This window comes from Cucurbita pepo, chromosome LG09 (assembly GCF_002806865.2).
Source record: "Cucurbita pepo subsp. pepo cultivar mu-cu-16 chromosome LG09, ASM280686v2, whole genome shotgun sequence".
Classification (NCBI taxonomy): Eukaryota; Viridiplantae; Streptophyta; class Magnoliopsida; order Cucurbitales; family Cucurbitaceae; genus Cucurbita; species Cucurbita pepo.
In genome coordinates this window covers 1,366,491-1,387,095 of record NC_036646.1, presented here as the reverse complement: position 1 = coordinate 1,387,095, position 20,605 = coordinate 1,366,491, and the positions used below count along the sequence as shown (strand labels likewise).

The following is a 20,605-nucleotide window of genomic DNA, read 5'->3' as shown; positions in this document are numbered from 1 at the left end:
GTAGGCATTATCCTCTCACGTGTCTTTTGATTCTTCCAAACCGCGGCATACACGCTCACAGTTTTCTTCATTAGTTAACACAGACACACAGACACAAAGCTGACTGGATAAATACCTTTTTTTTTTTAATTTAAAAAGTACTATTTATTATTATTTTATTAAATAATTGTAATAAATTTAATAGAGTACACTCTCGAGTCTGCCCATGGTTTTAGTGTCTATTTTATAAATGTAGACTAGATATATTAAATTCCTATTTATTAGTTTTTTAAATACTAAAAATGATTAATATTTTAAATTTAAATTTATTTAAGTTAGGTTGAGTTTAAATAAATAAATAATTATTATGTTTTATTTTTTTTATTTTTTATATTTAGTTTAGTAATTATTTGTTTATAATTTATTATTTAATAATTTTTTAAATAACAGTAAATCTTACCCATTTAGGTAAGAAATCTCAATGAATCCGAGTAATATTGTTTTTTTAGGACAAAAACTAAATTATTACCATTTTTTAAATATATGGATAAAAATTAAAGTTTTAGAATAAAAATAGTTTTTAATATAATTAAAAATATTAATATTCTATTTTATTATTTCAATTTTATCCTCGCAAATTTACCTCAACTACAACTAAATACAATGGGTATATAGGTAATTTTAAGAAATCTATTGAACTTGAAATTGGGCTTTATCGCTACAGGCCGAAAAGTGGAAGGCCCAAGGCCCAAGGCCCATTATTGCAAGCAAAACAATATATATATATTAAATATTATAAATTTATTTTTTAATAATTAAAATTGAAATTGACAAACCAGTATAAAAGATATTAAAAAACATGCCATTATTTTTTTTTTTTTTTTTTTACCAACAATAAACTCAAGAAAACCAATGAAATATTGTCTCGTTTATTTCAATAAAAAAAAAAACTCAAAATATTTATTATTTTTTTATAATATTAAAAATTAAATTCTTATTATATAATTTAATTCATTAAAATATATATTTGACTAACATAAAGAAATTTGAATTTGTGTTTGCATTTTTCGATTCTAACTATAGGATAACGTACTAAGATACTCAAACCACTTGCTATTCTTGTTTTTCAAACATAAGTAAGCCACCGATGACAGCACAATGACAACCATGGAACCAAACCAGAATTAGGGTAGTCGTGTTCATGTTTGTTCGTTAGCCTTTAAGTTAGATTGTTTAAGTTCATTTATATTCCACCTTCTTTTCTCGTGATATTGTCGTTTCAAAAAAAATATTATAAAAAATTGTGTATGTTGTGATAACATTGGTCAAAATTAAGATTATTAGGCTTAGAAAAGTCAAATATAGAAGAGTTGAATATATAGTGATGGAAAAGAGTGTTCATGCTTGAGCAAGAAGCAAAGAAAAAATATTAAAAATTCCTTTTTAATTTAATTTTTTTATATTAAAAAAGGGTAAAAAATGGCATATTTTTCTTGATTATCAAGAACCCTAATTTCCTGTGCCTATAAAATGGGGGGAAACAACGCTCAAATTCTCAACAATTTCACAAAAAAAAAACCTTTTCTTTTTCCTTCTCTGAGAAAATGAATTTGATTTGGTCAACTCTTAAGTCTTTCATTTATTGCTTGCTTGGCTGCTTTAATGGCGGAAGCCCAGAGGCAGCCATGGCTGCACCTCCTCCTCCTCCAATTGGACCAGAGGCCGCCATGGTTGCTGCAGCCAAGCATTTCTCTTCTGCTCACAAGGTCAAGTTCAATTAAGCCTCTACTCGGTTACATCCCACGTGTTGAACGTTACGTGTATTTTATGTAGCTCTGGAACGTGCAAGACACGTTCGGGTGTCGTGTTCTTCTTGGTTTGGACTGCTTGAAATTGTGACTGACTTAGTTTCCAAACATGGAAGACCTTAGTTTCATCGGGTTTTGTTATGTCGAATATATGTAAAAGTGAAGATTTGATTCTTTAATATTTTCGTCAAATATATAATGTTATTTAATTTGAGAACAAGAAATACAACATGTGACTTTACTTAGCTTCCAAGAATGGAAGACCCACGTTTCATCAAAATATTGATATATCCATTACACGAATAGGTCAAGACGACATCCAAATAAGAGTAGACCTTCAAATGTAACACATGGTCGGGACAAGTTTATTATTTATATCAATAAAATACATTTTTCTTTTTGTATAATTTAATTATAGAAATATTAAAACAGAGCGTGTTTGACTTGAAACAATTCTATGTTATGTGACCTATCGAGAATATTATTGATAATCATGCTGGTTTATCGGAATAGTTTTCATTCTCGAAAATCGTTCAAGAAAAATAAGTAGCATGACCTAAGTAGCAACAGAACACGTCAGAATTTGACTTAATTTATAAATTTTTCCTGACGGGGAGGATTTTCATTTTTACACAAAGAAGACGTCTTGCGTGGCCAATAAGAAAGCAATTCAGCCAAATAAACAAGCATCGACACGTCACACTAATAGAAAACACGTCACACTAATAGAACACGTCATTTTTTTAAAAAGAAAGAAAAAAACTTAAGATTATTTCTAACAAACTACAATTTTAAGGGCTTATTCTACCAACAATTTTAAGAGCTATTATTGGAAAGATTATTAGAAAATTAAATAAAAAATCGACTTATCATAATATTATTATTTTAAACTTAATTCAAACAAGCATTTAGCCACTTCCATGTCTCTTTCTTTTGTCCAATGAATTTTTGCTCCTGTATAAACGGTAAAAAAAAGACACGTCAAGATAGATTGTCTCACAGTATACCTGTTAGTTTTGACTACCTAATACTTAATTTGGTCTCGAGGTAAGGAATAACCAGTTACACAACAGGAAGGGGTCGTTACAACCAAAACCACACTTGTAACCCAAGTCAATTACTGAGGTTTTCAAATTCGCCAATAAAAGACAAAATACGTGCATATTCATCGTTAAGACACCATCATACTTGTCGACCATCTATCAAACGAAACAAAAAGAACTAAGCTGAGAGAGAACTCCTAACCAAGTCACTGCTTATGAGTACTCGTCCTAGTTGCCCCCACTACTTGGAAGCTTACGGTTTTACATTCTATTTTCAACCGAACATAAACAATCAGTCCTGAAGTATAAGAGATGAGCATACCAGGGAAGTATAATAGTAGCAGCTGAATCAGACAGTCGGCCATGAAAGCTTCAGAATACAAAGGAAATTTTTAGTAGCAGGTGGGGATTCAGAAGGCACTTCGTTTCTGCATCGCCTTCTGTTTCTAACTAAGAAAAAGAGCTCCAAAAGGAAGTTAAGTTCATCCGCAAGTAGAATAATTCCAAACAACCATAATCGATTTAACAAATTCATCTGTAAATTCTGTACACCTGCGAGCAAGGGAATGCCAGCCATCCCCAGTACTATATAGAGTCGTCATCCAATGTCAGCCTTGTTTAAAAAATTGAATACAATCGGCATAGACTAAAATTTACTGGTATTTCTAGAACAACAATCTTCTTCATTTTTCCTTATTTTTGGGAATGAAACAACCTGCAATACCTCGCTATGGTATGAGTATGCACCACGACTTTCTTCTCAGCAGCCCATTCTTCCTTTTGTCATGAAGTTAAGCCATGATCCTATGAAAACTAAATGGCAACACTCCAACTGATCTTTGGGAGATTACACCGAGATCTTACTTCATTGATCACACTTTGAAAGCCATGTCTCTCAGCATCGCTGAACCTCTAATTGATTGCAGTGTCAGAACTTAAGTCCGGATCAGAGTACAATGAAGGTAGAAATTCCGTAGCTTCCAAATATAACCTATCTTTATTTTGTAAGGTAAAAGTTGAATACGTGAATGGCAGATTGAACTCCCAAGTTCCAAGATTTAGACTACCAATGGTTGGAGAATGTGTTATGTACAAGTAGCTGGACAGCACTGACCTCGAAGTAGCAAACTCGCCTCCAGAGTCTGATTTCAAGAGTCGTAGACAGGACTGTATGTCAGCCACAGACGTGTAGCACATATGAGAAAGAGCATCCGACTGAAGTATCTAGGCTGCACTAATTGAAGAAATAGGAAGATTGCAGGACGTCCTTGAGATCGAAGTCTCCCCGATCGGGTAAGGGCGGAAACTTTAAAGTGGGGAAGGACTTTTGGAAATTTTTCAGTAACTGTAAAGGCAAAAACCGTTCAATTTATAAGTTAAAAGAAATTCCAGGACAGAAGAAGACAAATAGATCTTTGTTCTAATTGATCCAAAGATTGTATCTATAGGATAATACTGTCAATGTGCTCTATTTTGTCTCAAGAGGAATATATTTTGCCAATAATAACCAGGATAAGTTAGCCGATCAAGTACACATGGGGCGAGATACTTACATTCTCCAGAATAGGAGCNCAAGGGAATGCCAGCCATCCCCAGTACTATATAGAGTCGTCATCCAATGTCAGCCTTGTTTAAAAAATTGAATACAATCGGCATAGACTAAAATTTACTGGTATTTCTAGAACAACAATCTTCTTCATTTTTCCTTATTTTTGGGAATGAAACAACCTGCAATACCTCGCTATGGTATGAGTATGCACCACGACTTTCTTCTCAGCAGCCCATTCTTCCTTTTGTCATGAAGTTAAGCCATGATCCTATGAAAACTAAATGGCAACACTCCAACTGATCTTTGGGAGATTACACCGAGATCTTACTTCATTGATCACACTTTGAAAGCCATGTCTCTCAGCATCGCTGAACCTCTAATTGATTGCAGTGTCAGAACTTAAGTCCGGATCAGAGTACAATGAAGGTAGAAATTCCGTAGCTTCCAAATATAACCTATCTTTATTTTGTAAGGTAAAAGTTGAATACGTGAATGGCAGATTGAACTCCCAAGTTCCAAGATTTAGACTACCAATGGTTGGAGAATGTGTTATGTACAAGTAGCTGGACAGCACTGACCTCGAAGTAGCAAACTCGCCTCCAGAGTCTGATTTCAAGAGTCGTAGACAGGACTGTATGTCAGCCACAGACGTGTAGCACATATGAGAAAGAGCATCCGACTGAAGTATCTAGGCTGCACTAATTGAAGAAATAGGAAGATTGCAGGACGTCCTTGAGATCGAAGTCTCCCCGATCGGGTAAGGGCGGAAACTTTAAAGTGGGGAAGGACTTTTGGAAATTTTTCAGTAACTGTAAAGGCAAAAACCGTTCAATTTATAAGTTAAAAGAAATTCCAGGACAGAAGAAGACAAATAGATCTTTGTTCTAATTGATCCAAAGATTGTATCTATAGGATAATACTGTCAATGTGCTCTATTTTGTCTCAAGAGGAATATATTTTGCCAATAATAACCAGGATAAGTTAGCCGATCAAGTACACATGGGGCGAGATACTTACATTCTCCAGAATAGGAGCCTCGTATAGCTCAACAAATTTCTCCCTTAGTAGCCTGTTCATTACGTCAACATCGCATGCATGGGTCCAATAGGAATCATGGACACCTGTAATCAAACATGGTAAGAAGAGATATGGCCACGATTGAACACTCGAGAATTCACATAAGTTCACTGAGATAAAGGAACCAATCAATAGAGAAGTAAAAGAAAAATGAAGTGAACCTGCAAAGTTAAGGCCTGCCCTTCGGCAGGCGACAGCAGTCATCATCATATGAGAACCATCAAGGGAGTGTACAAAATTTGGAGGAAAAGCTGTTTTCTGACGCGTAGCCATGACCTACAGAAAATAATAGGAATTATCCGGCTAGTAAACATATCATGCAACCAATGAATTGCACTACTGCATACAGTGACCCATCTCAAGAGAGTTAATAAACTTGAAGCGTCTCAATTTCAAAAGGTTTTAAACACATCGAGTCTACCCAATAATTCCTGATTTGGTTGGCCTTACCTTGTCAGTTTCTCGTTGTAGAGCCAACACTTGCAAGGAAGTCTTGATCTGCAATAAGTCAATTACAGTTTCAGTTTGTTGGAGAAGTCCAAATCATTGTTAGCTTAAAGTTCACAAATTTATTAGAACTTTACAAGATGTCTTCCTAGTTGCCGGTAAGGTTGTACCACTGGCAGTCCAAGAGGAGTTGTCCATCGAACTGGCTGATTTTCTGAAGCTATTACCTGTTGAAAATTAAATGTGTGAAAAGCTACACCTTAGTCGAGTGACAAAAAGGCAGAGGAACGCTTGCTGAAATGCACATAAAATCAGATTTCTATACTTAACTAAGATAAGAAACGTAACATTGCTAAAATAACCCACTCCTCAAGATGTTATAAAATCAAATTATTTGAAGTACCTACGGCTAAGACGAGGGAACATGAGTCTGAAAATTGTAGAAATATGGAGGAGATCACAACCCTTGTAGTTGTATTTCAAAATTAAGATCTTTGTTCGAAGACGAAATTAAGCTCGATGTGGGTTTGGGTAAAGGGTGAGGTTCTAGGAAATATGGCTGGTCACCCAACCATTGATGTTAAATTTCTCAATCTCTACGTGAGAAATTGAAACGAAATAGAGGAAAATCTTGACTGGAAGAAATTTAGTAGGATAGGAAACTGAGGAGTTGGGAGATTTATCGAGTGAAGATGGAAGGTCGATGCATTAAGGCAGTTTTCTCCTAAACATCTATTTTTGAAGCTGGTAAGATCTGATGGGAAGACTATCCAGTTCACTTATGGCTGGAGAAAACCAAATGAGCCTAAGTAATGTAAATGATGTTGAAAAAAGTGGGTTAGTAAAGACTCTGTAAGTCCCATGTGGGTGCATGTTTATGACGGCTTCAGCGTGAAGGTTTCACCAATCAATGAAAAGTCCTTTCTTTTTAGGAAGGAACACAATTTACAAGAGGAGGGGAACTATCGAAGAATTCCCACTTCAAGCTAGTGATACTACGAACTTTATCAAAATAACCAAAATAATGACAATATCACTAATTAAGGACCGCACCTTTGCACATTCACCAAGCCAGCTCATGATACTTCTTGCTGCTTCAAACATTTCCCCCAAGGCAGTCAAGGTAGTCTGCACGATAAGTCTTCGAATCAGCAGAACGTTCATTTCAAAATAATAATAATTGTAGTAACACATTTTTCTTGTAAATATAAAAGAAAAAGTTGTGTAAAAAAAAGAAACAAAACTATAATATGCATGCAAATAGGCATAAATGTGCTACATTTTTCTCACAAGCAAATGGCAGTTTATTGACTCACTCTAGCTGCATAGCAAGAAGCTGCAAATAATTGTGAATCATCAGCAATGGATGCTCGTTCTTTCAACCTTTTCTTAATCTGATCCCGTGCACCCATATACGTGACACCATACACGGATGTCATGACTGTTTGTTTCACCAGTTTACGATCCACCTAATTGCAGTCACAAATATAAATCCATTAGAGGAAAAACATACAAGCAGCTATTAGAAACAGTTCTAAAAAACATTATTCTCATAGAATTATTAGTAACCAGACCTGATTGATTAAAAGTCTAGCATGCAACGCATTTGGATTAGTTGCAGGATCTTTCTCTGCATCACTTCGTATTATGTCAAGAACTCTGCACCCAGAAAAATATACAAATAAACAAAGAAACTAGATCCCCTCCGAACGCCAAAAATATGCTCTAAAACACAAGTCATTTGCAAACTTTTATACCGAAAGCATGGAGAATACTGTCTAAATAGGTATTTTTCCTTTCATACTAGTTGGTAAACGAAGCTTCCAAAGTTGAATGCAGAGAGCAGAGTCACTTCAATTTGATCTAAAAAATATCACTTGCATTGAGCATACTTTCATTTTCTATAGTTCGCGGAACGCATATATTAGCTCCCTTATCATAATGACCAGGCTTCAAAATACTTTTCAGCTTATTCAAACAAACATGGCATTGACGCCTGCCGGGTTATTAAGACTCAACTTTCATATGTAAAAAACACCAAAGAGCAATTTTAAAAAAACATTAAAAAAAAAATGAGGAACACTTAAATAATCCTCCCTACAATCAAACATGCAAACAAGAGATGCAGTAACCTGGCAGCAATTCCTGAGTACACATCTGCGGGCTTATCTCCTGCTACAAGGTTAACTGCCGCTGCTCCCAACTGAAGAAAAATGACACAATATTAAATGCTAATTAAGAAACAGACCGTGTCATCTCAAAGAAGACTTTTTTTGTAAAAATTAAGGAGTTCCTAAAAATAGAGATAGTTAAAAGAAATATTTTTAAAGTTCTTCGTATGTGTAGTACAAGAAGCATTATTTAAATTCAGGTGCTTTTAGCTTCGAATAAGCAAGCATTGAGGTATTTTCAATCCCCGAACACGCAGAATAAGAAATAGCCAAGTAAAAATGGAAGTAGCTCAGCTGACTTTGTATCTTAATCTTATCTAACTAGAGAAATTAAAAGTACCTTGTCCCTCCCGAGAGCTGCATAGTGTTGCAAGCCATTGCAGGAACCATCCTGCCAAATCATGGGGAAATAAATAAGGATAAACAAAGATATATACTGCAGAATAGCTATATGATTATGGTTTCGAAAGGGATAAAGTTGCAGAGAACAAAAATTGCATTCATAATTTGGGGACGAATTGCAAGAATAATGTAAGTAGTACCTGGTGTACAGGCATATGGGAAAGAGTTGTTTCCGGCGATGGACTTCTTAAAGCCTCTGAGAGATTAATACACACTGCCAAGCACTGAAAAGGATCCTCTGCGCCCAACCACCAACGATTTCCTTCTAGAGGCCTGTCTGCCGAATCAAAAATCTCATCCAAATGATTCTCAGTAAATGATATTCGATCCTTGTAAGATAACTTGTCCACACCACCAGCGTATAGATTTGCCAAATGTATCTTCAACCAGCGTAACCCTGACTCGCCAAGTGGCCGTCCCTCCGCAAATTCTAGAATTCCTCGACACATATCAGAACCAAGATGATTCAAATGTGGATGCATTGGGTATGCACGACCTCGAAAATCTAAGTTGTGAGGATAGTAAAAGCCCTCCTCTTCTTTCATTTTCCTGGCCACCTGCTCACAATAAAAGTAAATTCAAATGTATTTGACAAGAGTATTCAAATTTAAATTCTATTCATTCAATAAGTTCTTACTGCAAGCTTAAGCTCAATGTCACACCGCTGTGAATGCCTCTCACTATTCTCTTTTTTTGCAGCCTTGAGTTTCCACTTCCATTTTCGAATTTCTGCTTCATCTTCCACAGTTGGCTCCTCTGGTAGAGGAACCTGTAAAAATTGAAGTTAAAGTTACAAAAAAAATAAATTTCATAAGATAGGAAAACATGCAAATAGGACCAACTAGCATTCTTCTTCTGTAACATACATCTTCACGGTCAANTAGTACAAGAAGCATTATTTAAATTCAGGTGCTTTTAGCTTCGAATAAGCAAGCATTGAGGTATTTTCAATCCCCGAACACGCAGAATAAGAAATAGCCAAGTAAAAATGGAAGTAGCTNAGCAAGACGACCACCACTGGTCCATATCCTGTCAATAATGCTAAGGACTCTTTTGTTCACCCTCCACTTGGTTCTTCCAAGAGTATCAAGTGCCTAAAAATGCAAAAATTATCATATATTACGAATTCTTTAGTAACTGAAGTTCAAAAAGAAACTGCAAGATGATTTTTTCTATGGGAAAATCTTAGGAGTTCCTTCTAAGATGGTATCGCAACTTCAAAGACAAAGCCCATGAAACATATAGTCAAATCAAAAACCTTCTTCGACAAAGAGGAAGTACCAGAGTCCTAATATCTTATGATCGTCTCTAGAGTCCAGTGATATTAATTTTTCAACATGGTATAGGGGAATGGAGGAAGAGGTCAGGCAAAACCAAAGGTGTGTATGTAAATCATTAAACTAGGAAACAATCATCAGAACTCTCAAACCTCAAAAACAGGCTCTAGTTGTTTCTTTGGAACCCTTTTAACTGCTTCACGTTGCTGCTTTGCCCCATGTATTCGCATAACATATGATGGTAGGAATAAGTGTGCTCCTTTATCATACCTACACATGAATAGCAGACATCAAACACCAAACATAACAAGCATACAGCACAAATGAAACTTAAGCTTCAGAGAATACGCATCATTCAGATATATATTCTCTTCAACAAATGAACCAGTAAATATCGTTACATGAAACTAGGTTTTCAATCTCTGAATAGTATGGAAACTATTAGAATTTATTGAAATAGATTAAAATATAGAGTAACCTACCCTGTCCAATTAAGGGGAGGCACCAGCATAGGCATATATGGTATGACCATGTGTCTTGCCTGAGACAAAACTGAAGACAATCACTAATCCAAGACATAAACTGAGTAATTTTGAGAGAGAGAGAACCTTGCAGAACTACAGAGTTGCATAATCATACAGCAAAAATAATGTCTACAAACTATTTATAGAAAAGCAACCAAATTCACACCGAGTACGGAACAGCCCACAATGTATGATTTTACTTACAGTTTTCTCCAGGCCTCTGCGAACAAGTGGATCGCATTCAATAACACCATATCTTCTGCTAGTCTTTCTGCGGGAAGAAACAAAATGGTAATAATTAGTAGTAGTAGTAATACAGATCAGACATAGAAAGAATATGTAGAAAAATCGAAGTGAGATAAATATGAAAAATAAACCAAGAGAGCAGAAGGCTCATTAACTGTGCTTCTTTTGTGATGGTTTTAAGAGTATGGACAAATGCGGGACGAATATCAGGAGGACCCCCTCCTAACTGATCCATTGGAGGTTGAATATACGCTGTTTCAATCAATAGCTGAATCAAACGACAACCAACCTGGAAGGCAATAGAAACCAGAATTAAACAATTTTTCGCTGTTAATATGTGTACATCAACATCTACAGTAGCTCACAGCAAGTACACCAGAATTTACGCATTACTTCACATTGAGACTATGGGCAAAAAATTAAAAACAGAAACCTTCACATGCGCATCCTGGCCCCAAGGCTTTAAATGGTCGTGTTCCTTGACTATCATCCTAACTTGCCGCAACTTCTGTTTTTTCATCAGGTTGGTGACTTTTTTCCTCAATTTGTCTTGTTCTTTGGCCACTTTCTCCTGGTCTTCAACCACAGGTTCAGTGTCTCCTTCAGTANAGCCTGTACAAATTGAAGTTAAAGTTAAAGTTACAAAAAAAGATATAAATTTCATAAGATAGGAAAACATGCAAATAGGAACAACTAGCATTCTTCTTCTGTAACATACATCTTCACGGTCAACCAAATCAGCAAGACGACCGCCACTGGCCCATATCCTGTCAATAATGCTAAGAACTCTTTTGTTCACCCTCCACTTGGTTCTTCCAAGCGTATCAAGTGCCTAAAAATGCAAAAATTATCATATATTAAGAATTCTTACGTAACTGAAGTTCAAAAAGAAACTGCAAGATGATTTTTTCTATGGGAAAATCTTAGGAGTTCCTTCTAAAGATGGTATCGCGACTTCAAAGACAAAGCCCATGAAACATATAGTCAAATCAAAAACCTTCTTCGACAAAGAGGAAGTACCAGAGTCCTAATATCTTATGATCGTCTCTAGAGTCCAGTGATATTAATTTTTCAACATGGTATATGGGAATGGAGGAAGAGGTCAGGCAAAACCAAAGGTGTGTATGTAAATCATTAAACTAGGAAACAATCATCAGAACTCTCAAACCTCAAAAACAGGCTCTAGTTGTTTCTTTGGAACCCTTTTAACTGCTTCACGTTGCTGCTTTGCCCCATGTATTCGCATAACATATGATGGTAGGAATAAGTGTGCTCCTTTATCATACCTACACATGAATAGCAGACATCAAACACCAAACATAACAAGCATACAGCACAAATGAAACTTAAGCTTCAGAGAATACGCATCATTCAGATATATATTCTCTTCAACAAATGAACCAGTAAATATCGTTACATGAAACTANAAGATGGTATCGCGACTTCAAAGACAAAGCCCATGAAACATATAGTCAAAGCAAAAATCTTCTTCGACAAAGAGGAAGTACCAGAGTCCTAATATCTTATGATCGTCTCTAGAGTCCAGTGATATTAATTTTTCAACATGGTATATNCTCTTCTTCTTGCAAAACTCCTGGTCTGCAGCAATTGCATCACGCAAGGGTTCAAACCAACCAAGGAATAAAGACTTTATGTAAGGTAAATTGGGCGCCAACTTCTGCTCACACATATCCGTTAATAGCTCTTGATACTCTCTGGCAGCCTCTTCCCAAGCCTCCGTCTCCATCTTTATCTGTCTCTTCCGTAGAATATTGTACTTACCTACCCTCATTCCATCCACCATTTTCTTAGGCTGCTTAAAGTGAGACTCCACCTTATCTTGTTTGCTTAGTTCCTCCATCAATTCCTGAATTTCTTCCGACCCTGATAAGTCCTCCTCGGAAATCGCAGCCTCCGCAGCAGTTGCGTAGCCTTTGGCATGGTTTAGAACCCCATAAAAAGCTACGGGCTCGCTTGAATGTGCGAAATTGGATTTCGCAAACCCAACTTCACGGGAATGGAAAAAGCTGATTCCACGAGAGCCCTCTAACAGGCAACATGATTTCAAGCTTCCAAGTGTCCTGGAGGATCTAATTTCCTCAACAGAGATAGAGTCTTCAATAACTTTTCTGGAGAAGAACGTATCCCTCCTTGAAGCAGCTCTTTTGACAATGTTTCTCCACATTCTCTGGTAGTAGGGATTCCGAATTCCCACAACAACAAGTTCAAGCAANACGAATAGCAGACATCAACCACCAAACATAACAAGCATACAGCACAAATGATACTTAAGCTTCAGAAAATACATATCATTCAGATATATATACTCTTCAACAAATGAACCAGTAAATATCGTTACATGAAACTAGGTTTTCATTCTCTGAATATTATGGAAACTATTAGAATTTATTGAAATAGATTAAAATATAGAGTAACCTACCCTGTCCAATTAAGGGGAGGCACCAGCATAGGCATATATGGTATGACCATGTGTCTTGCCTGAGACAAAACTGAAGACAATCACTAATCCAAGACATAAACTGAGTAATTTTGAGAGAGAGAGAACCTTGCAGAACTACAGAGTTGCATAATCATACAGCAAAAATAATGTCTACAAACTATTTATAGAAAAGCAACCAAATTCACACCGAGTACGGAACAGCCCACAATGTATGATTTTACTTACAGTTTTCTCCAGGCCTCTGCGAACAAGTGGATCGCATTCAATAACACCATATCTTCTGCTAGTCTTTCTGCGGGAAGAAACAAAATGGTAATAATTAGTAGTAGTAGTAATACAGATCAGACATAGAAAGAATATGTAGAAAAATTGAAGTGAGATAAATATGAAAAATAAACAACGAGAGCAGAAGGCTCATTAACTGTGCTTCTTTTGTGATGGTTTTAAGAGTATGGACAAATGCGGGACGAATATCAGGAGGACCCCCTCCTAACTGATCCATTGGAGGTTGAATATACGCTGTTTCAATCAATAGCTGAATCAAACGACAACCAACCTGGAAGGCAATAGAAACCAGAATTAAACAATTTTTCGCTGTTAATATGTGTACATCAACATCTACAGTAGCTCACAGCAAGTACACCAGAATTTACGCATTACTTCACATTGAGACTATGGGCAAAAAATTAAAAACAGAAACCTTCACATGCGCATCCTGGCCCCAAGGCTTTAAATGGTCGTGTTCCTTGACTATCATCCTAACTTGCCGCAACTTCTGTTTTTTCATCAGGTTGGTGACTTTTTTCCTCAATTTGTCTTGTTCTTTGGCCACTTTCTCCTGGTCTTCAACCACAGGTTCAGTGTCTCCTTCAGTAGTTTTTTCATTACTCTTCTTCTTCTTCATATTCTCAAAGAACTTGTGTATTCTAACCTATTTCGTAGAAAAGAAAATTGTCCAAACAAATATTTCAATTACTTCAACACTTTTGTTAAAAATGTCAATCAGAGTTCAGATGTTCATTGCCAAACAAGAACAAATATATCACATATCTAAATAAGAGAAAGAAAAACTGACAGAATGAGGTAAGAAACCTTGCTATATGATCGATAGCTCTCAATATTGGAAAGAAAACCATGACTGGTTTTTTTACTTTGATACCTAGCGAACTTCATATCAATGGGAAATCTAAAACAAATGCAAAATTTTAGACAATAAAGTAAAAGAATTTGAAACTAACCAACCTCGTGTTCAATGGCTTCTCCTATCTGACAAGCAGCTTGGACTACCCTGACACTACTGTTTCCTCCACTGTTAGTCATCAACAACCCCATTAACTTATGCATTGTAATCACAGCCATCATATCCGCCGGCAGAAGATCAAAATAAGCAAAATGAGACACTCTACTCTTCTTCTTGCAAAACTCCTGGTCTGCAGCAATTGCATCACGCAAGGGTTCAAACCAACCAAGGAATAAAGACTTCATGTAAGGTAAATTGGGCGCCAACTTCTGCTCACACATATCCGTTAATAGCTCTTGATACTCTCTGGCAGCCTCTTCCCAAGCCTCCGTCTCCATCTTTATCTGTCTCTTCCGTAGAATATTGTACTTACCTACCCTCATTCCATCCACCATTTTCTTAGGCTGCTTAAAGTGAGACTCCACCTTATCTTGTTTGCTTAGTTCCTCCATCAATTCCTGAATTTCTTCCGACCCTGATAAGTCCTCATCGGAAATGGCAGCCTCCGCAGCAGTTGCGTAGCCATTGGCATGGTTTAGAACCCCATAAAAAGCTACGGGATCGCTTGAATGTGCGAAATTGGATTTCGCAAACCCAACTTCACGGGAATGGAAAAAGCTGATTCCACGAGAGCCCTCTAACAGGCAACATGATTTCAAGCTTCCGAGTGTCCTGGAGGATCTAATTTCCTCAACAAAGATAGAGTCTTCAATAACTTTTCTGGAGAAGAACGTATCCCTCCTTGAAGCAGCTCTTTTGACAATGTTTCTCCACATTCTCGGGTAGTAGGGATTCCGAATTCCCACAACAACAAGTTCAAGCAATTCAAAACGCAGGTGAAGGAGATGGAAAATGCGAAGAACTGATAGTCGGAATATGCAGTTTCTCCGAAATGTTCTCAGGCAGTGAGAAACTAAGAACACAAAGTTGAATACAAAGAATTCAAACGCGGGAAGGATGAGAGATGAAGGTAGAGATGAAGGTAGAGATGAAGGTAGAGATCTCAAAATGGTGGGAGAACGGAGAAGAGAACCACAGCGGCGGCCATTAAACCCTCCTAAAACCTACGTTTTCTCCAACATTTATTCCTTCACCCATTCTTCAACCAGGTCAAAACCCGACCCGTTGGGTCACCGCACAATGTTAGCCCGCTTGTTCTCTTATTGGGCCTAATGGGCTTACTCGGTTTTTTTTAACGCGCCGTTGATCCAGGAACTTTCGGCCCAAATTTCGGAATAAACATTCAATGTGGTAAATCGTAATGGAATTACACAATGCCGTAAATTTGGCACATATGTCGTTCCAAGAAATTTTGGGGGTGGTGTTGTAGTATTACCCGACCCGTTGGCACATATGTCATTCTACTAAATTAACCAATGGCACATATGTCGTTCTACTAAATTAACCAACGTGGGACTCACTCACAATAATCCTCAACAGAGAATGGTGGCATTGAAAGGGATGTTGGAGGCATCACGATAAGTGGTTGATGCTGGAATCGCTATTTCGCAGTGTCAATGTGCTTGTTGTAGTGGAGGTAGAGGAGACGAGGAAGAGGAAAAAACAAGTTATTAGATATGGAGAGGTTTCCATACAAGACATGCTTCTTAGCGTTATTGCTGACATAAACATTTCTCAAACCCACTACTAATAGATGTTGTTTGCTTTGGCCCATTATGTATCAGGTCAGTCTCAAGATTTTAGAACGCATCTTTTGTGTCAAAGCGTTTTTGCTAGCACCAACGCTACCCAAACCCACAGCTAATAAATATTGTCTGCTAAAGTCCGTTATGTATTGTCGTCAACCTCGCAATTTTTGAGTCACTGCGGGTGGAATTCGGTGCTAGAAAGCGTAATGGTGCGGACCAGTTCAAACGAGCTATTATTGGAAAGATTATTAGAATATTAAATAAAAAATCTAAGTGTCTATTATTTTAAACTTAATTTAAACTTTAATTCAAACGAGCATTTTGCCACTTCCATGTCTCTTTTTTTTGCGTCCAATGAATTTGTAAACTATAAAAACAATCCATAACTCTACCAAAAGAAACCATATTTTTACTGAAATAGCTTCCAGTATACTGGTTACAATTTTGACGGCCTAATAATCAATTTGGTCTCAAGGTAAGGAATAACCAGTTACACAAAAGGAGGCGGTCGTTACGACCAAAACCACACTTGTAACCCAAGTCAATTCATGAGGTTTTCAAATTCGCCAATAAAAGACACACAAAATACGTGCATATTCATCAATAAGACCATCATACTTGCCGACCATCTATCAAACGAAACAAAGAGAACTAAGCTAAGAGATAACTCCTAACCAAGTCACTGCTTATGAATACTCAACTCATTTTTCGACAGGCACGTGGTGAGAGTCCTAGTTGCCCCCACTACTTGGAAGCTTACGGTTTCATGTTCTATTTTCAACCGAAGAGAAACAATCAGTCCAGAAGTATAAGAAATGAGCATACCAGGGAATTTGTCTTGTCATCTTGGAGAAGAGAAGTAGCAGCAGAATCAGACTGTCGGCCATGAAAGCTTCAGAATACTAATTTTCTCGACGAGGTAGTCGACGAGATCAACGTCGACATCCAGTGGAATGCGATGAACTGATTGAGTGAAAGGAAATTTTTTAGTAGCAGGTGGGGGATTCAGAAGGCGCTTGGTTTCTGCATCGCCTTCTTTTTCTAAGTAAGAAAAAGAGCTCCAAAAGAAAGTTAAGTTCATCCGCAAGTAGAATAATTCCAAACAACCATAATCGATTTAACAAATTCATCTGTAAATTCTGTACACCTGCGAGCGAGGGAATACCAGCCATCCCCAGTACTATATAGAGTCGTCACTCAATGTCAGCCTTGTTTATACAATTGAATACAATCGGCATAGACTAAAATTTACTGGTATTTCTAGAACAACAATATTCTTCATTTTCTTCTTATTTTTGGGAATGAAACAACCTGCAATACCTCGCTATGGTATGAGTATGCACCACGACTTTCTTCTCAGCAGCCCATTCTTCCTTTTGTTATGGAAGCTAAGCCACGATCCTATTAAAAAACCCCATCTCACCTGTTGCATCTGCTTCTTATTGTATTACTTCGCCTTGGGGTTTTCTTCTTCGACGTCCTGCGGCATCCATGAAGTTTGCGGATCGGTTTAAGATTGGAAGCTGGAATACAATGTGAGAAGAGCAAAAGGAAAGCACAAACATACCGAGTTTTCAATCTTGTCAAAGTCGTCGTCAAAGCTTTCGTCACCCTCATCTGGAAAAAAAATGACAAACAACATAACTATAAGTAATGGAAGGAGTTTGCGTGGTTTCATCAAAGAATTTGTTTTTGCCCCACTCTGCATTTAATATGTGCTCAAGATGATAAGTGCAAGGGCCCCAGAGAATATTGAAATTTGTTAAATCGGGGTATGAATCAGAATCGAGGAGAGGATTTACCTGCACCTCCCCCATCACTGTCTTCAAGATCTCCCAAAAGAAAAGTATCCAAGTCTTGATCAGTAGACAGCGATGGGGAAGTTTTACCCTTCAGGTTCTTTTCCGCCACTTCAACTTTTTCAGAGGAATCAACCAACGGAGTTTGCTTGGTTTCATCAGCTGTTCTTTGTTCTTCAGACTTCAGCTTAATCTCTTCCATGTATTTCTTCTCGTATCTGTGTTTTTCAAAAATTAGGAGTGTATGCTACTAAGACAGGATCCTTTGATGATAAGATATATATATATATAGATAGATAGATAGGTGCAACGACTTGACAGCCATTTATTCTCCAGTGAGATATTTATTCTAAATGGTATATTACGTCAGGCTATATCACAATAATATAACTTTCATAATTCCTAAAATTTCTTATACCTGCAAATGTACTAATCTAATATGCTTTTCTGAAATAAGAAAAACCAAAACAAAAACCCTGTATTATATGTAAAGCCAAATTGGTGTATACAATCAACAGAAAATCAGATGCTTCAATAATTCAGTGAGGAGGTTAAATAAAAAGTGATGAAAAAGAAGCACGTCGAACCCTTGAAACTATTTTCCAGTATGGTGAAGTCTACAAGTAAATTTCTCGAGATGGTTGAAACACCTCAATATTAGATGCTTGGCAAGTGGTGGCATATTTCTTCCAACTTACAATAAGAAACAACGAAGCAAGTAAGACTGAACTGAAGATTAGACAGAAAGAGCTTCAATTAAAAGAAATGCAACTTACGGAGCAACATGACTGCTGACAAGTGTAAAATATATCCTCCAGAATATCCTTTCTTTCATAATTCTTGGACATAGTTCATATCTTAATCTGGAAATTTCCTGCAACAGAGTTGAGATATAGGGGCATTTTAAATTTGTATTTTGGATGAAAAGAAGATTCACTTATGGCTATCATGACAGGAGCAAATGAAAAGGCGACGACGATCTACTCTTGCTGATGAAGACAATCAAAGGTTAACAACTCTGAACTAACAGATTAATCAAGTGCAACTAAAATTCATGTGTACCATCTGGGTGCAATCTTTCGTGATTAATGCATCATCTAGGGTCAACAGTTGGCGTGTTTTTATTGATTGGTGTTAAAGGAACAAGCATTAAGCAATTGTAGCTGTCCTATTCAGCAAACTTCTGAAAGCTATAAAAGTTATATATGGATGAGATGTGGTGTTTTAATCATTTGACATGAGAGAAATGAAGATCACCAAAGTGTAAAGGCAACGAGTACTGAGTAGGCATGTTTTTGAAGTTTTACTATACGAACGGGGTTTTTTTTTTCCATATGCTTCTTTTCAATACTTCCTTGTCGCATAAGTTCTTGATAAAGAGAATGAGATCCAACTCTGATTAGCATGTGGGAGACCACATCACAAATTAAACATACAGAAGAAGCTGGACGTCAGACTTCTGATTTTTAAAGTCATATCCAACAATAGCTTTTGAAAGTAGCAAGAGTTCCTTCTTTTCCTTTTTCGGGTAAAGCACCAGACATGCATTGATTCACATGAAGTTTAGAACCAGAAAGATCAAATAGAAATTTAGAGAAGCAATGGGCAGAAAAATCAAAACCAAGTTTCAGCCTGACCGTGATTTAGTTGAATTGGACTGCTTGGTTCACACCGTATCAACTGTACTTTTTTCGATTCTCGATGAAAATTTGTTTCATTTAAAAAAAAAATAGCGCAATATCCCAGAATGATAAACAATTCAAAATCAAAGAACCTAAATCAGTAGGGGACAATAGATTCCTAGCAAAACAGTGCATGATTTAATCAAATTCAATCAAGATTACAATGAATTAAAACATTTCGTCTCACCTTGACATTGGTGAGAACCAGCGTGGCGTGCTGTTCTTGCCATTCCGTCAGATCCTTACGCACATTAGAAGCCGTAACCGCAACGTCAGACGCCTCCGGTTCGTCTACATTAATCATCAAAACAATCCGCGTCAATTACGCATGTTAAAACCATAGAACAATTTCCAATCCGAAAATTAACATCACATTCCCCGAATTTACTTCTACCTTGGATCGGAAAGTTCTTGAAAGTAGTTGAAGTAAAGCCCCTAACAAACTCTCTCAGATCGTCATTGAGGCCAAACTTCTCGAGCTCAGACTGAGAATGCGGCGAGGGAGCGGAGAAATTGGGGATGGAAATGGAAGGTAGTTGAGGAGGTATAATGTCGGAAACGTTGAGTGATTTGAGATGATCGGCCTGCTTGATGGCTGCTGTTTTGATGAGATCAGCAGTCTTGGAGGCCTCAGCAGCAAGCTCCTTGGACTTTTTCGCAGTTTCAGAGACCAATTCAGTGAGTGTGGAGGTCGACGTTAAGGTCTGTGACTTCTTCGCCGCTTCTTCTGCGAAGGATTTCGCTCTCTTCCATAAATCCTCCATTAACTCTTCTTCTTCTTCTTCGTTTCTTCTGCTCCGTTCTGTTCTGTTCTTGTCCACTCTCGTTCCCGGTAACGCGCTTTTGTATTCAGCGGCGTTTCCTTTACAAAGCCTTTATTTGTATTTTCCATTTTTTTTGGGCTTCGGCCCAATTATTTGATTAAATAGTAAATTACAAATTTATCCTCCATTTACAACTATCCATATAATTTAATTTTTAGAATTTTATTATTTATGCGATCCTACCACACCAAAAGGACATCATTTTAAATTTACCTGTCCACTGCTAACATATATTATCAGTTTTTGACCCATTATGTATCGATGTTAGCCTCACAATTTTAAACGCGTCCATTAGGTAGAAGTTTCTGTACTCTTATAATAGTATCAAGGTCAGATACTAGATAGTGTATTAGTGAGAACATTTGGCTCCCGAGAGGAACATTACTTATAAGGGTATGAAAATCTCTCTCTAGTAGACGCGTTTTAA

At 37.0% G+C, this 20,605-nt stretch overlaps 2 protein-coding genes and 1 long non-coding RNA gene across 5 annotated transcripts; all 3 read right to left on the bottom strand.

The window, feature by feature from the left end:
* Positions 1-2,726: 2,726 nt before the first annotated feature.
* LOC111802642 lies at positions 2,727-4,401 on the bottom strand. Its single transcript, XR_002816276.1, has 3 exons — positions 4,384-4,401; positions 3,153-4,175; positions 2,727-2,741 (listed from the first exon to the last, which is right to left on the bottom strand). It is a non-coding gene; the product is annotated as an uncharacterized LOC111802642 (long non-coding RNA).
* A 1-nt stretch (position 4,402) lies between these two features.
* Positions 4,403-15,225, bottom strand: LOC111802638 (DNA-directed RNA polymerase 1B, mitochondrial-like). Of its 3 annotated transcripts, none has more exons than XR_002816274.1 (20): positions 14,227-15,225; positions 13,685-13,915; positions 13,407-13,540; positions 13,210-13,276; positions 12,964-13,022; positions 11,692-11,809; positions 11,242-11,355; positions 9,114-9,245; positions 8,617-9,033; positions 8,415-8,465; positions 8,036-8,106; positions 7,478-7,562; positions 7,220-7,372; positions 6,957-7,031; positions 6,041-6,130; positions 5,907-5,954; positions 5,618-5,732; positions 5,397-5,500; positions 4,958-5,188; positions 4,403-4,755 (listed from the first exon to the last, which is right to left on the bottom strand). XR_002816274.1 is itself a non-coding variant. In XM_023687071.1 (19 exons), the coding sequence occupies exons 1-19, from the start codon at positions 14,998-15,000 to the stop codon at positions 5,078-5,080; spliced, it is 2,949 nt and encodes a 982-aa protein (XP_023542839.1). In that variant the 5' UTR covers positions 15,001-15,225; the 3' UTR covers positions 4,403-5,077. The 3 variants fall into 3 exon arrangements, 1 of the variants encoding a protein (XP_023542839.1); XR_002816275.1 differs by having other exon boundaries at positions 4,403-4,747; XM_023687071.1 differs by having other exon boundaries at positions 4,403-5,188.
* A 1,741-nt stretch (positions 15,226-16,966) lies between these two features.
* On the bottom strand, positions 16,967-20,194 carry LOC111802641. Its single transcript, XM_023687075.1, has 6 exons — positions 19,749-20,194; positions 19,542-19,645; positions 18,449-18,546; positions 17,676-17,890; positions 17,441-17,490; positions 16,967-17,353 (listed from the first exon to the last, which is right to left on the bottom strand). The coding sequence occupies exons 1-6, from the start codon at positions 20,116-20,118 to the stop codon at positions 17,321-17,323; spliced, it is 870 nt and encodes a 289-aa protein (XP_023542843.1). The 5' UTR covers positions 20,119-20,194; the 3' UTR covers positions 16,967-17,320.
* Between the last annotated feature and the right edge of the window lie 411 nt (positions 20,195-20,605).

What these genes read in the sequence shown, in the direction of transcription:
- LOC111802641 (XM_023687075.1), bottom strand. Translation starts at nt 20,118, where the DNA reads ATGGAGGATTTATGGAAGAGAGCGAAATCCTTCGCAGAAGAAGCGGCG. An exon ending in TGGTTCTCACCAATGTCAAG is followed by an intron (nt 18,547 to 19,541) that starts GTGAGACGAAAT and finishes ACTCTGTTGCAG; the next exon opens with GAAATTTCCAGATTAAGATA. An exon ending in TTGACAAGATTGAAAACTCG is followed by an intron (nt 17,354 to 17,440) that starts GTATGTTTGTGC and finishes TGGATGCCGCAG; the next exon opens with GACGTCGAAGAAGAAAACCC.
- LOC111802638 (XM_023687071.1), bottom strand. Translation starts at nt 15,000, where the DNA reads ATGTGGAGAAACATTGTCAAAAGAGCTGCTTCAAGGAGGGATACGTTC. An exon ending in CTAGACTTTTAATCAATCAG is followed by an intron (nt 7,373 to 7,477) that starts GTCTGGTTACTA and finishes GACTGCAATTAG; the next exon opens with GTGGATCGTAAACTGGTGAA. An exon ending in CTTCTTGCTATGCAGCTAGA is followed by an intron (nt 7,032 to 7,219) that starts GTGAGTCAATAA and finishes CTTATCGTGCAG; the next exon opens with ACTACCTTGACTGCCTTGGG.